Source organism: Juglans microcarpa x Juglans regia, chromosome 5D, assembly GCF_004785595.1.
Source record: "Juglans microcarpa x Juglans regia isolate MS1-56 chromosome 5D, Jm3101_v1.0, whole genome shotgun sequence".
NCBI classification, from domain to species: domain Eukaryota; kingdom Viridiplantae; phylum Streptophyta; class Magnoliopsida; order Fagales; family Juglandaceae; genus Juglans; species Juglans microcarpa x Juglans regia.
Genome location: NC_054602.1, coordinates 1,254,021 through 1,265,159, shown reverse-complemented (window position 1 = coordinate 1,265,159; position 11,139 = coordinate 1,254,021). Strand labels below are relative to the sequence as shown.

Genomic DNA, 11,139 nt, shown 5'->3' with positions numbered 1-11,139 from the left:
TAACACCAAAAACATTCATTCAACAATTATTGCTTGCACACCGATTTAAACTTCTTTCAAGCCGGTAACTCTGTACAACCCATTTTTTTAATCTGAAATTTATCAACTTACTTGAGCACAAAACAAACCCAGAACTTACTCTTAGCTATATATTAATCAGACAAGCTAATCTCTCGAAGCTTCCTTACGGGAAACCCTATTAATCACTATCAAAGAGCACGGAGTGTACATAGAACCTATAAAGGTGTACTTTGAATACCTAAGAAGGGATGCGGAAGGGAAGAAATGGAGTATTTTATGGGAAATCCTAAACTCTGGGAAAGCGTGAGCGTCCTTTCTTCTTTAAGAAGTCTGGAATTTCCACGGAACTGCCATCAGTGAAAGAGGGAGGTCGCCGATTAATTCCAAGGTTGCTGTCTCCTTGTGCTAACTGACTGGCCTGCGTATTGACCAGAAAAGAGTCAGAATTAGGAGAGGGAGACGGAGAGGGAGGAGGGGGGGAATACCTGGAGGTGCCTCCCTTCACTTTCTTCTTGGCGTTTGAATCCAGTAGCAATTAAAGTTATACTGACCTGAACGAAGAGCCAAAAAAATTAGATTCCATTATGGAAACCACCTTGTGTACCAAAGCTTATATAATTATATTCAGGTCAAAGCACTACAAAAGTATATAACATGCATTCAAACTGAAACGTTAGCCCATGCAAGAATGACCCCAGGGATTGATATGATACTTAATTTCTATAGCATGATTTAATTAACATGCCAAATCAACAGGTGTAGAAAAATCCCTTGGCACATAGACACGCAATTTGTACACTCCCTACACGAGAAAGCAAACATTTTTCCTCGGAAAAATAAATAGCAAAAAACAGCCACATCGCAAAGGCATATAATCAGATTCACAAAATGACCTTGATGGCATTTTCACCATATACAGTCTTATGATGAGCCCACGTAGTTGCACTGTTGCAGGTACGTCCATGACATAATGTATGAAGATGAATAGAAATTTACCCTGCTTCTGTTAGGCTAAGCAATAACTTACTTGACCACTGATCGATGGATCTATCACTGCTCCAAAGATTAAATTGGCAGTTGGGTCCACAAGGTCGTATATGACCTCTGCAGCGGCATTTACCTGCAAATATACCCACATAGTAAATTGAAGGGAGAAGAAAGATATTATCAGTCTGGAATAGAGCTTGACCATAATCTGAGAGGAGTGGAATTTCAAAATTAATAGGCATTTTAAGACAATTAAATCTCAACTAAGTAAATTATCTAGAGAAGAACAACACAACTAATTTGATTTGAAAGCCAAGAAAAAGTGATATAATCACCATCAACAATATAATTTTTTGGAAAAATACACTCTGCACCCTCTAACTACTAGGTGTTCTATACTTTGCACCCCAAACTACCAAAGCCAACACATTGCACTCTTTAACTACAAAAAACTGACAAATAACACTATTTTTCAATTCGGGCTATGTAGATGGATTGGGCAAGATATAAACAATGGGGTTCCAACATCTCTTCAGCAGGTTGAGTTGAAAATTAACATTTAAATTTCAATGGGTCAAGTATATTTCACAACAGCCTTTGCTTAATATAAATTATATCACGACATTTAACAATGCAAAAAGAAAACAAAAAATCATAGGAGCAGCACCAAGATGTTTCAAGAACTATAAAACGCAGATAGTATGCAAATGCAACTTGACAAGTAAAGGATACATCCCATTTTTTCATGTAAATATGAAATAATTGCTTAAAAGCGGGCTGAGGTTGTAACACCCCATCAATCACTTTATTTCTAAGAATTGAGCAAAACTTCAGGCTGCAATACATTCAGTGTTACTTTAACCAACATGGCTTTGACACATGGATGTGGGTTATTTTTGGAAAATGCCAAAGAAAGATACAGGCAGAAAGAAAGATACGATACAGGTCAAGTCCTCCTGAGAGAGCTACCTCAAATAAGGTCAAATCATTTCCACCAGTTATATTCCACACAATTCCAGTGGCCCTCTCTATACCAATATCTAGTAAAGGTGATTGTATGGCATTTAATGCAGCATCTCTTGCCCTGGTCTTCCCTACACAAAAACAAGCACCACAAAAACCTTTTTTTGAGTGTTGTATGTACACACTTGATGAGAATAGACAAAAAGTTATGGTTGAAGAAGCTCAAGCAAAAGGCATTCTGGGGAAAATAAATTGCTGATAGCATGAAAAGCTAAGCATTGTGAAAAATACAACAAATGATTGGATGTAAATGATCTTTTTCCTTCCAGTTCTAATTGAACACAGTATTTTCAATGCCAAAATATAAAAGTAGCAAAAACTATTTCTAGAAACTTTAGTGTGTAGATGTAAGTGTGCTTGAAGGTCAAACTACAGGTAGTGCAAGGACTAATGTTTGGCTGCCACACTAACTTCGTAAGATCATAAGCATAAGACCGCTTTAATCAGCTGCATGCCTCCTAATACAGGCCCCGATCTATCATGACCAGCAATACATATAATGGATTTGGAAATCTAGACACCCTTGTAGGAATTAGCTAGAAATTACCAGTTGCAGTTCCTATTCCCATCAATGAAGAACCTGCATTTGCCATTATAGCTCGCACATCGGCAAAATCCACATTTACTAGTCCCGGTACCTGCAATTAAGATGTCTCTCAGAAACCATAAAATATTTATAAAGCTTTAGTCATCAACTCCGTTTACCTAAAAAATTAATTATGTATCAGAGTTATCCCTGATTAACACATTGATCTGAAAATATTACTCAGATGCAACCTGCATATATGTCCACACATTTATAGCAATATGTGCATAACAAGAAATTTCAACATCCAAAAAGTTAAGAGGTTCTATGATAAACATAGTGTATTTCAGTAACATAAAACTGCAATTTGCCCTACCTATCGCAAACATGCCTTTCCTACATTCTTTCCACCATCTTTTTATAGGTAGCCATTCTTCATGAATATGAATTAAATCATAAAGAATAAAAAAATACTATTGTAGTCTATGAGAAGACAAAGGAAGGAAATAACATGTATCCTTCTCCTTTTGTTCTTTTCTCTTTTGTTCCTTTGTTTGTTGATTAATCCATCATTTAAATTGTTAAAAATACTATTATTATGGTTATTATTATTATTATGTTAAACACAGAAAGGAAAGAATATAAAGTTCTAATAAAAGGTTCTATGATCTCGTACCGTAATTATGTCAGAGATACCACGAACACCTTGACGAAGAATATCATCAGCGAGGTTAAATGCTTCTGTTACTGGGGTAGATGGGGAAACTGCAGTCAATAACTTGTCATTTGGAATGACTATCAGCGTGTCAACATTGTCTCTTAAAGCTGCAATTCCTTCCTGTGCTTGAACTGCCCTCCTTCGTCCCTCAAAAGAGAAAGGGGTTGTGACAATGCCAACAGTCAATATACCCATTGACTTTGCAACCCCAGCAATTACAGGAGCCCCACCAGTGCCAGTTCCTCCTCCCATTCCAGCCTGAAAATATAGAAGTTTAAAGTCCTAGATAAGAAAAGAGTTTTTTTATAGGTAAAGTAAGATTTTATTAATAGAAGAGAGCACACGTCGCCCAGGTACACCTAGATAAGAAAATAATACATCTATGTATGTGTTTTCATGAATTTATCAAACCAAGAGTTCTGTGAATCAGGATCCTAATGGAGAAAATATATATTATAATGTTTGAGCATTCATTTGCATGTAGAACTAAACATGAACGTGAACAAAGTCTTACATGCTTGTTTCCAATACTTTCCTTTTTGACAATCTTTCAGAAAATATACATATAAGATGAAAATTGTAAACAATCAGTAAACACAGTGTGGTCTTATATCCATAAAACAGCAGCATTAATAGTTGTACAACAATATAGAAAAGTTTCTCTAAAGTCATAATGGCTAAAGAGAAGTTGGACATACTGTAACAAAGACCATGTCTGCTCCATAAAGGGCCTCTTCTATTGATTCTTTGCTTTCTTTTGCAGCATTCATGCCAATCTCTGGGTTCCCACCAGCACCAAGACCCCTAGTAAGCTCCTGACCAATTTGCAAACGATTCTCAGGAAATACAGGTGACATTTTCATGGCTTGAATATCCGTGTTGACAATCCAGAACTCCACACCCTTCATTGCACTCTCTATCATGCGGTTAACTGCATTTGATCCACCACCTCCAACACCAATAACTTTGATCTTAGCTTCATTGTAATTATTCGAACTAGACGTGTCCTCTAAACTCTCTTTGACAGTTCCACCAGAACTATCCTTTCTTGGATTGTTCACAGCAGTGTTCCCGTCCCCTCTAAGCAATGAAACTTCAGGGTGTAGATTCAGAAAAGGGTCTCTATTGTGATATGGACTAACACTCTGAGAGTTGGTGGAACACCTGAACCGAGGGAAAGTCAACTTTTGACGACCACCCAAAAGCCAATTCTTCTCCTCAGACATTTTCAGACAGCAAGCTCTGCCAAATTGATTCTCCATTAATACTCTCCCTCCCAGCACAGTTAATACCCCAGTTGGGTTTCGAGCACTAGAAGGCATCAAACTCGTCGGCATACAAGTCGTCATGACTAAATGGCAAAACTCGAATCTCGGAAATTTGAGAGCTAATGTGTGTCGAGGAGTTTTAAGGCCTCAAACGGCTTAAATTCCCAATTTTACAACAAATCTCTCTTCCAAGACCTGCTAATAAAAACCAGACGATCAAAACAGTACCCAACAATAATTAGAAATTTAGAAAACCGCATTTCGGAAACTACAGACTGCACATCGGTTTGTGAGTGGCCCTATCTAAGAGTTGCAACAGAAAAAAGTCGTAGGAAAAGTTTGGTATACTGCAGACTGCCACGAAAATACAAGACCTGCTTGCAGTTCAGAAAAAGACAGAAAGAAAAGCCTAGAAACAATGGAGCATTGCTTCAGACAGGTTTCTCACAGTAGATGAGGAAAATCATAGGACCAAATTCTTTCTAAGCATAAAGCCTAGAGCAAACAGAGAATCAAAATTTGTAAAATGAGACGCCATTGGACCAGATATTGAGAAGAGAATTAACTCAAACATGAATGAAAATGAAACAAATTGAAGCAAGAGAGAGAAAACGGCACCAGGGTTTAGGAGGAAGAGAGGGCCAGAGAAAGCAGAGTCGTCCAATGTAGCAGAGAGAACAAATCTCCTAGAAGCTTTTGGGTCTAGTATTAAGCTACTTAGCTTAGCAACGAAAATCTCGAGCGAAAGGAGTAAAGTTACTAACAAATAATTTGCTTTTTAAGAATTGCTTATTAAATCAATTAATTAATTAATAAAAATTGCTCTTTGAGAGGAAGCAGACATAGGGCTTACCTATGAAAATCCAAAAAATAAAAAATAAAAACAAAATACTTTCTATGGGCTTGGCCCAACTCAAGAGTCCAAAGCCCATGAAAAAAAATCCTATATTCTTCTCTCTTTGGGGCTAGATCACAATGGCATTGGCACGGCCCTGGGGTTCAGACTTCAGACAAATCGGGAAATCGATCATGATGGCTTCTCGGATTCTGTCGGCGGCGTCGAAGATGGGATCCGCAGCGGCGAAGCGCCAAGCGCTGGACTTAACGGATGCCGCCGCCGCTAGAATAAGCCACCTGCTACAACAGCGGCAGCGGCCCTTCCTCAGGTTGGGCGTCAAGGCTCGTGGCTGTAATGGCTTGTCGTACACCCTCAACTACGCAGGTCGGTCTCTCTCATCCGCTTCCATCTCCATGCACTCGCAGTTTGATATAACTGAATGAATATCCCATCATACGAATCCCTGAGTAGCTTCTTGCGAAGATGGCTGTCCCTGTTTTTTCCTTTTTTGGGTTCGATTTCTCTTTTCCTTTCAACGTTGTACTTCCTTCCCTTTCAAAATCAATGCCTCTTTGGCTTAATAAAAAAAACCAGTGCCTCTTTGAGTAGTCATATGGGTTATTATGTACCATATTGGCTTAGTTAGGAGGCAAAGATTAATGGATCTTTTTACTGGTCTTCTCGGGCCTTTTTGAGGGGACTCTTGCTTCTTTGGATCGATTGTCCTCCAAGCAGCCTTAAGACATAATCACTTACCCGGAAAAAAAAAAAAAAAAAAACAGCCTTAAGACAATCTACGGCATATATTTTTCCTTGGATCGGCATATTGCCTCTTGAATAAATGTAGAGCGATAGTACAGCCCTTCAATTCAGACAGAGGTAAAATGTTGGATGGTGTATGATTTACATCTTCACCATCTCGACCCGTATCGAGGATAAGGAGCAGTTCCCTCCATTGTTCCTTTCCTGGATGCTTTCTACCTTTCCTTATCGTTTCTTATTTTAAGATTTTCTTTGAAGAACGAGAACCCAGAGGGACACGTCCGAAGAAATCATATACAATTTATGAGTCACCATTTATTTAAGGTCAAATTGTATCTCTATCTTCAAGTGTATGCTGTAAGTGAACTAAGATGCATAATGAATTATGTTGCCAAATCTTTTGCTCTTAACATATAGACAGTTTGACGTTCCTGTGGGAGTTGTTCTCCTAGTGTTGATATAATAAGCTCAAAAACATCAGGAAAACTTCCTAGCCATAATGTGGACATGTTATTCTTATACTAAACATGCCTCTTTAATTGCTCTGTAAGAAAATGTTCCTTCTTTACTCATCCAAACAAAAAATAATAAAGATTCAAGAAGGAGCCGATTCTTTTTTTTTTTTTTACACACTATTTTGTTATACTGATTCTCAATTCCATATGGTTTATCAAAATATGATAGAAGAAAAGGGGAAGTTTGACGAATTGGTCGAGGACAAGGGTGTAAAGATATTAATTGATCCAAAGGCCCTTATGCATGTAATCGGAACCAAGATGGATTTTGTAGATGACAAACTCAGGTACACTTTTCTTCTTGTTGGGGGTTTATAGGCATTATACATATTCAATATGTGAGAGAAATACATTACGTCTTCCTATTCTTTAGATGTTTGCAGTGACAGAGGTTGTGCCATTCTGGCATCGGAATTGGCCCCATTGAATTCATCTAGGTTTTTGTTGTAGGTCACTAATTGCTGTATGTTGTGGGCATTTGCATTACTGTCAATTGGCCATTTTATTCTTCTCTCTCAAGTACCCTATGCTTTGACTTCGATTAATGTTTCCATAGCTGACATGATGAAATTCTTTAGCGGAGATGCCTTACGTGCTAATGGTGATGACATATCCATTATGCATGATTTTGTGTTGGCTTTATTTGCGTTTTTCCTCTTATTGTTACATATCTGAGTTTATGCCTATTTTAAGTTTTGCTTCACTGTTTGTTTGTTTTTTTTTTCAAAATTCCTTGTCAGGTCCGAGTTCATATTTATCAATCCGAACTCTAAAGGGCAGTGTGGTTGCGGTGAATCTTTCATGACAACAACCAATACTGGAGCTGTTTAGCAGGGTGATGGTTAAAAGTTCAGTTGAACTTGTGATGAATCGAGACTCGATGAAACACTTCATTTTATACTTTATTCCCCACTCAAGCTTAGCAGCGATGGTTCTTGACGAAAATTTCACCAGCGAGAATGGCGTTGCATGTCATTGTCTGGTGGACTCTTGCGGCGGCGGCAGCAGCAGCAGCTATACATTGGTTGTGTCGCCCTCGCCATTCACCATTTTTTTACACAGTAACCCTTGCAATCGTATGATACTCTTTAGGCCTCGTTTGGATTCAGAATGAGTTGAGATGGTTTTAAGTAAGTTGAATAAAATATTATTAGAATATTATTTTTAATGTTATTATTGTTTTGAGATTTTAAAAAGTTGAATTGTTTATTATATTTTGTTTAGAAATTTGGAAAAGTTATAATAAGATAAGTTGAGGTGAAACTCAAATCCAAACAAGGGCTAGTCTTTGCTAATGTGATTCGTATACCTGGCGTATGAACTGAAACATGATAATGTATCATGCCCGTCATGTAAAAACCTCTGAAATGAAAAATATTTTTCAGAATAAGCACACCTCTGGGTATGTTGCTGCCCAACTAGTGGGAAAACGTTGCGAACGATCCCCACTCCGTAATTCCGTATGCATGATGTATCTTCCAGATTACCACCATCGCACAAGGCGTGGTGAATCTTCCCTATTCAAAATCACAAACAAACACCCCTCTCTGATTTCAAGTCAATAAACTGGCCTGAAATAAATCTGTGTTTAAAAAAAAATATATAAAATAGAAACATATATAATCAAATAAGATCTTGTGATCACCTGTAGACAAATGACATACGTAGAGCGTAGTCCGCACACCCACACAAGGGATGAAGTTTTTGGATCCGTTGGCGCGTGACCATCACGTGCCTCCAATGAGACCTTTGCCAGCACCATGCTTGGCTTCTATGGACTCCATGACTCTGGGGTTTTAAAGATTGACCGTCGGTTTTTCTTTCCGAGTGATCAGTGCATTGCACGCGCTGCTGCCGATGCATAGTGTACTATTCATCTGTTTTGTTTTTCTATTTTCTCTGTTTGTTTCATTTTCAGTGTTTTGTTGGTGTTTGTTTGTCTGTTCTTTTGTTGACCAGAGTGAGGTGTTGAGCCTTTGGATCGGATGCAATCTGGGGCAAGAGCTATTCGAGAGTGGTGGGCGATGTCATGGCTGGGGATCGTACGACCAGTACTCGCGCGTAGGTGCTGCCTGCGCAGTGGAGGCTGTTTGTAGGGGTGTGCAAAATTTCGAGAATTCCGACTCCGTCCGACCTCCGCTCCGACGCCGACTCCGACGGAGTCGGAGTTGTCGGAATTCGGAGTCGTTTCATATGTCTTCCTAAGGAAGCCTCATGAGCCTCATACGTTCCCGTTCCCCCCCTTCTTCTTCCTTCTCCAGTTCTTCTTCTTCTTCCTTCTCCCTTCTCTCTCGCGTCTCCCGTCCCAATGACTGAACCATCCCTTCTCTCTCGCGTCTTCCGTCCTAGTGCCAGCGTGCCGCCGTTCGTCGTTGCTCCTCCGTGCCGCCGTTCCTCGTTGCTCCTCTAGTCAGCTTCCACCTACGGTGAGCCCTAAATTTAATTCAAGCACGTCTCTTATGAATTAGAGCCAGTAGTTGTGATTCTTGTGAATTGGTTGTATTGAATATTCAATATAGTCCCAACACGGCGCTCAAAACCCTGAATTTTACATTGTATTGCAGACTTGCGCTCGAGCGAGGTGTCGAGCGCAAGTCGAGCGCACGTTGTATTGAACATTGGCTCGAGTGCCACGTCGAGCGCAAGTCGAGTGAACCTCTCTGGATGGGTTCTGCTCGAGCGCCACGTCAAGCACATTTCGAGCGAACCTCTCTGGATGGATTCTGCTCGAGCGCCATGTCGAGCGCATTTCGAGCGAACATCTCTGGATGGATTCTGCTCGAGCGCCATGTCGAGCGCACGTCGAGCAAACCTCTCTGGATGGATTCTGCTCGAGCGCCATGTCGAGCGCATTTCGAGCAAACCTCTCTGGATGGGTTCTGCTCCAGTGTCACGTCGAGCGCACGTCGAGCGAACCTCTCTGGATGGGTCCCGCTTGAGCGAACGTCGAGCGCAAGTCAACCGAACCTCGATGTAATAATACATCGATACAATAATATATTATGATACAATAATACATGTCCTATTGTATAATACAATAGCCTAGTTTATTTTTAAACTAATTTTTTGCTTCTAATTTAATTTTTTCAGCTTCATTGATTGTGATATGGATCCTAGACATAGTGGAGATGATCGTCCATAAAGGAATGTGACGGATGCCAATGCTACAACTCCTACACCGGTGGGTACTTCCACCCCTAGAGCCACATCTAGGGCAACTACATCTAGAGCAGCTACATCTAGAGCAGCTACATCTTGTGCGAGTAGTCGACTCCCACTCCCAGTTGATATAGAGGATGAGGATATGTTCAACGAAGAGGAGGAGATGCCCATTGAGCAAGATCAACCACCACGACCTTCTAAAAAGAGGTCGTGGACATAGGAGCATTTCACCAAAATTCCTGGTGAAATTGTGAACCCAGTAGCAAGATGTCATTACTGTGGATCACTTTGTGGATGCCATTCGAAGAAGCAAGGTACCAGTGTGTTAATAGCACATCTAAATGGTTGTCAACGATATAAGATAGCGAAGGGATTGCAAGCCACTGATCAGACCAACCTCAGTTACCAAACTTCTACAGCCACTGATGGTACACAGACTAAGAAATTAGTCATCCCTCAATACAGTGAGAAGATGTTGAGGGACATGCTTGCAGAGATGATAATTACTGATGAGATGCCATTTACCACAGTCGAGAAAAGAGGCTTTCGAAAGTTCCTAAATTTTGTTGAGCCACGATTTCTCATTCCATCACGGTATACAGTGATGCGAGATTGTATGAAGAGGCATGCGAAGGACAAGGAGGAGATGAGGAAGATGTTTATTACTACTGGCCAGAGAGTGTCTTTTACGACTGACACATGGACTTCCATACAGAACGTCTGCTACATGTGTATCACAGTACACTACATTGACAGTGAGTGGATTTTGCATAAAAAAATTATTGGTTTTAAAGAAATTGTGGATTATAAAGGTGCATCCATTGGGGCGAAGATGGATGATTGTTTAAAGGACTGGGGAATTCGAAAAGTGCTGTGTATTACAGTTGACAATGCCAGTGCGAATGAAACAGCAATTGATTGGTTTAAGCGGAACACGACGGTGAGAGATGATGTCATTCGGGCCCACGAGTTTATTCACGTTCGATGTTGTGCTCATATCATTAACCTCATAGTTGTTGAGGGATTAAAAGAGGTTCATGATTCCATAACCCGAGTCCGCAACATTGTACGATATGTGAGGGGTTCCCCTCAAAGGCTTGCTAAGTTTAAGGCAATAGCAGAAAATCTGAAAATTGAATGTTCTAGTATACTGTGCTTGGACGTTCCGACTCGATGGAATTCTACATACATGATGTTGGATGTGGCACAGAAGTACCAAAAAGCATTCGAGCGGATGGAGGTCGAGGATGGGGGCCTGAGGTATGCTTTGTTGGAGCCAGTAGGACAGGGGCTCGGTCCGCCGGACGCACATGATTGGA

General features: G+C 40.2%; 2 protein-coding genes and 1 non-coding gene across 5 annotated transcripts; 2 read left to right on the top strand and 1 right to left on the bottom strand.

The window, feature by feature from the left end:
* LOC121265405 (cell division protein FtsZ homolog 2-2, chloroplastic) lies at positions 1-5,310 on the bottom strand. 2 transcript variants are annotated; one of them, XM_041169022.1, is made up of 9 exons: positions 5,162-5,233; positions 4,976-5,038; positions 3,974-4,738; positions 3,234-3,533; positions 2,579-2,669; positions 1,978-2,102; positions 1,049-1,141; positions 507-572; positions 1-439 (listed from the first exon to the last, which is right to left on the bottom strand). In XM_041169022.1, exons 3-9 carry the CDS (start codon positions 4,622-4,624, stop codon positions 308-310), a joined length of 1,458 nt encoding a protein of 485 aa, XP_041024956.1. In that variant the 5' UTR covers positions 4,625-4,738; positions 4,976-5,038; positions 5,162-5,233; the 3' UTR covers positions 1-307. The 2 variants fall into 2 exon arrangements, with proteins under 2 accessions (XP_041024956.1, XP_041024955.1); XM_041169021.1 differs by lacking the exon at positions 4,976-5,038 and having other exon boundaries at positions 5,162-5,310.
* Positions 5,311-5,507: 197 nt separating this feature from the next.
* Positions 5,508-7,556, top strand: LOC121265473 (iron-sulfur assembly protein IscA-like 1, mitochondrial). 2 transcript variants are annotated; one of them, XM_041169120.1, is made up of 3 exons: positions 5,508-5,765; positions 6,831-6,945; positions 7,399-7,556. In XM_041169120.1, exons 1-3 carry the CDS (start codon positions 5,519-5,521, stop codon positions 7,487-7,489), a joined length of 453 nt encoding a protein of 150 aa, XP_041025054.1. In that variant the 5' UTR covers positions 5,508-5,518; the 3' UTR covers positions 7,490-7,556. The 2 variants fall into 2 exon arrangements, with proteins under 2 accessions (XP_041025054.1, XP_041025053.1); XM_041169119.1 differs by having other exon boundaries at positions 6,828-6,945.
* On the top strand, positions 6,013-6,129 carry LOC121266626. The gene has a single exon (XR_005940848.1). It is a non-coding gene; the product is annotated as a small nucleolar RNA U19 (small nucleolar RNA).
* Positions 7,557-11,139: the final 3,583 nt, after the last annotated feature.

What these genes read in the sequence shown, in the direction of transcription:
- LOC121265473 (XM_041169119.1), top strand. Translation starts at nt 5,519, where the DNA reads ATGGCATTGGCACGGCCCTGGGGTTCAGACTTCAGACAAATCGGGAAA. An exon ending in GTACACCCTCAACTACGCAG is followed by an intron (nt 5,766 to 6,827) that starts GTCGGTCTCTCT and finishes AAAATATGATAG; the next exon opens with AAGAAAAGGGGAAGTTTGAC. An exon ending in TTTGTAGATGACAAACTCAG is followed by an intron (nt 6,946 to 7,398) that starts GTACACTTTTCT and finishes ATTCCTTGTCAG; the next exon opens with GTCCGAGTTCATATTTATCA.
- LOC121265405 (XM_041169021.1), bottom strand. Translation starts at nt 4,624, where the DNA reads ATGACGACTTGTATGCCGACGAGTTTGATGCCTTCTAGTGCTCGAAAC. An exon ending in GGGAATAGGAACTGCAACTG is followed by an intron (nt 2,103 to 2,578) that starts GTAATTTCTAGC and finishes GTTTTTGTGTAG; the next exon opens with GGAAGACCAGGGCAAGAGAT. An exon ending in GTGAAGGGAGGCACCTCCAG is followed by an intron (nt 440 to 506) that starts GTATTCCCCCCC and finishes GTCAATACGCAG; the next exon opens with GCCAGTCAGTTAGCACAAGG.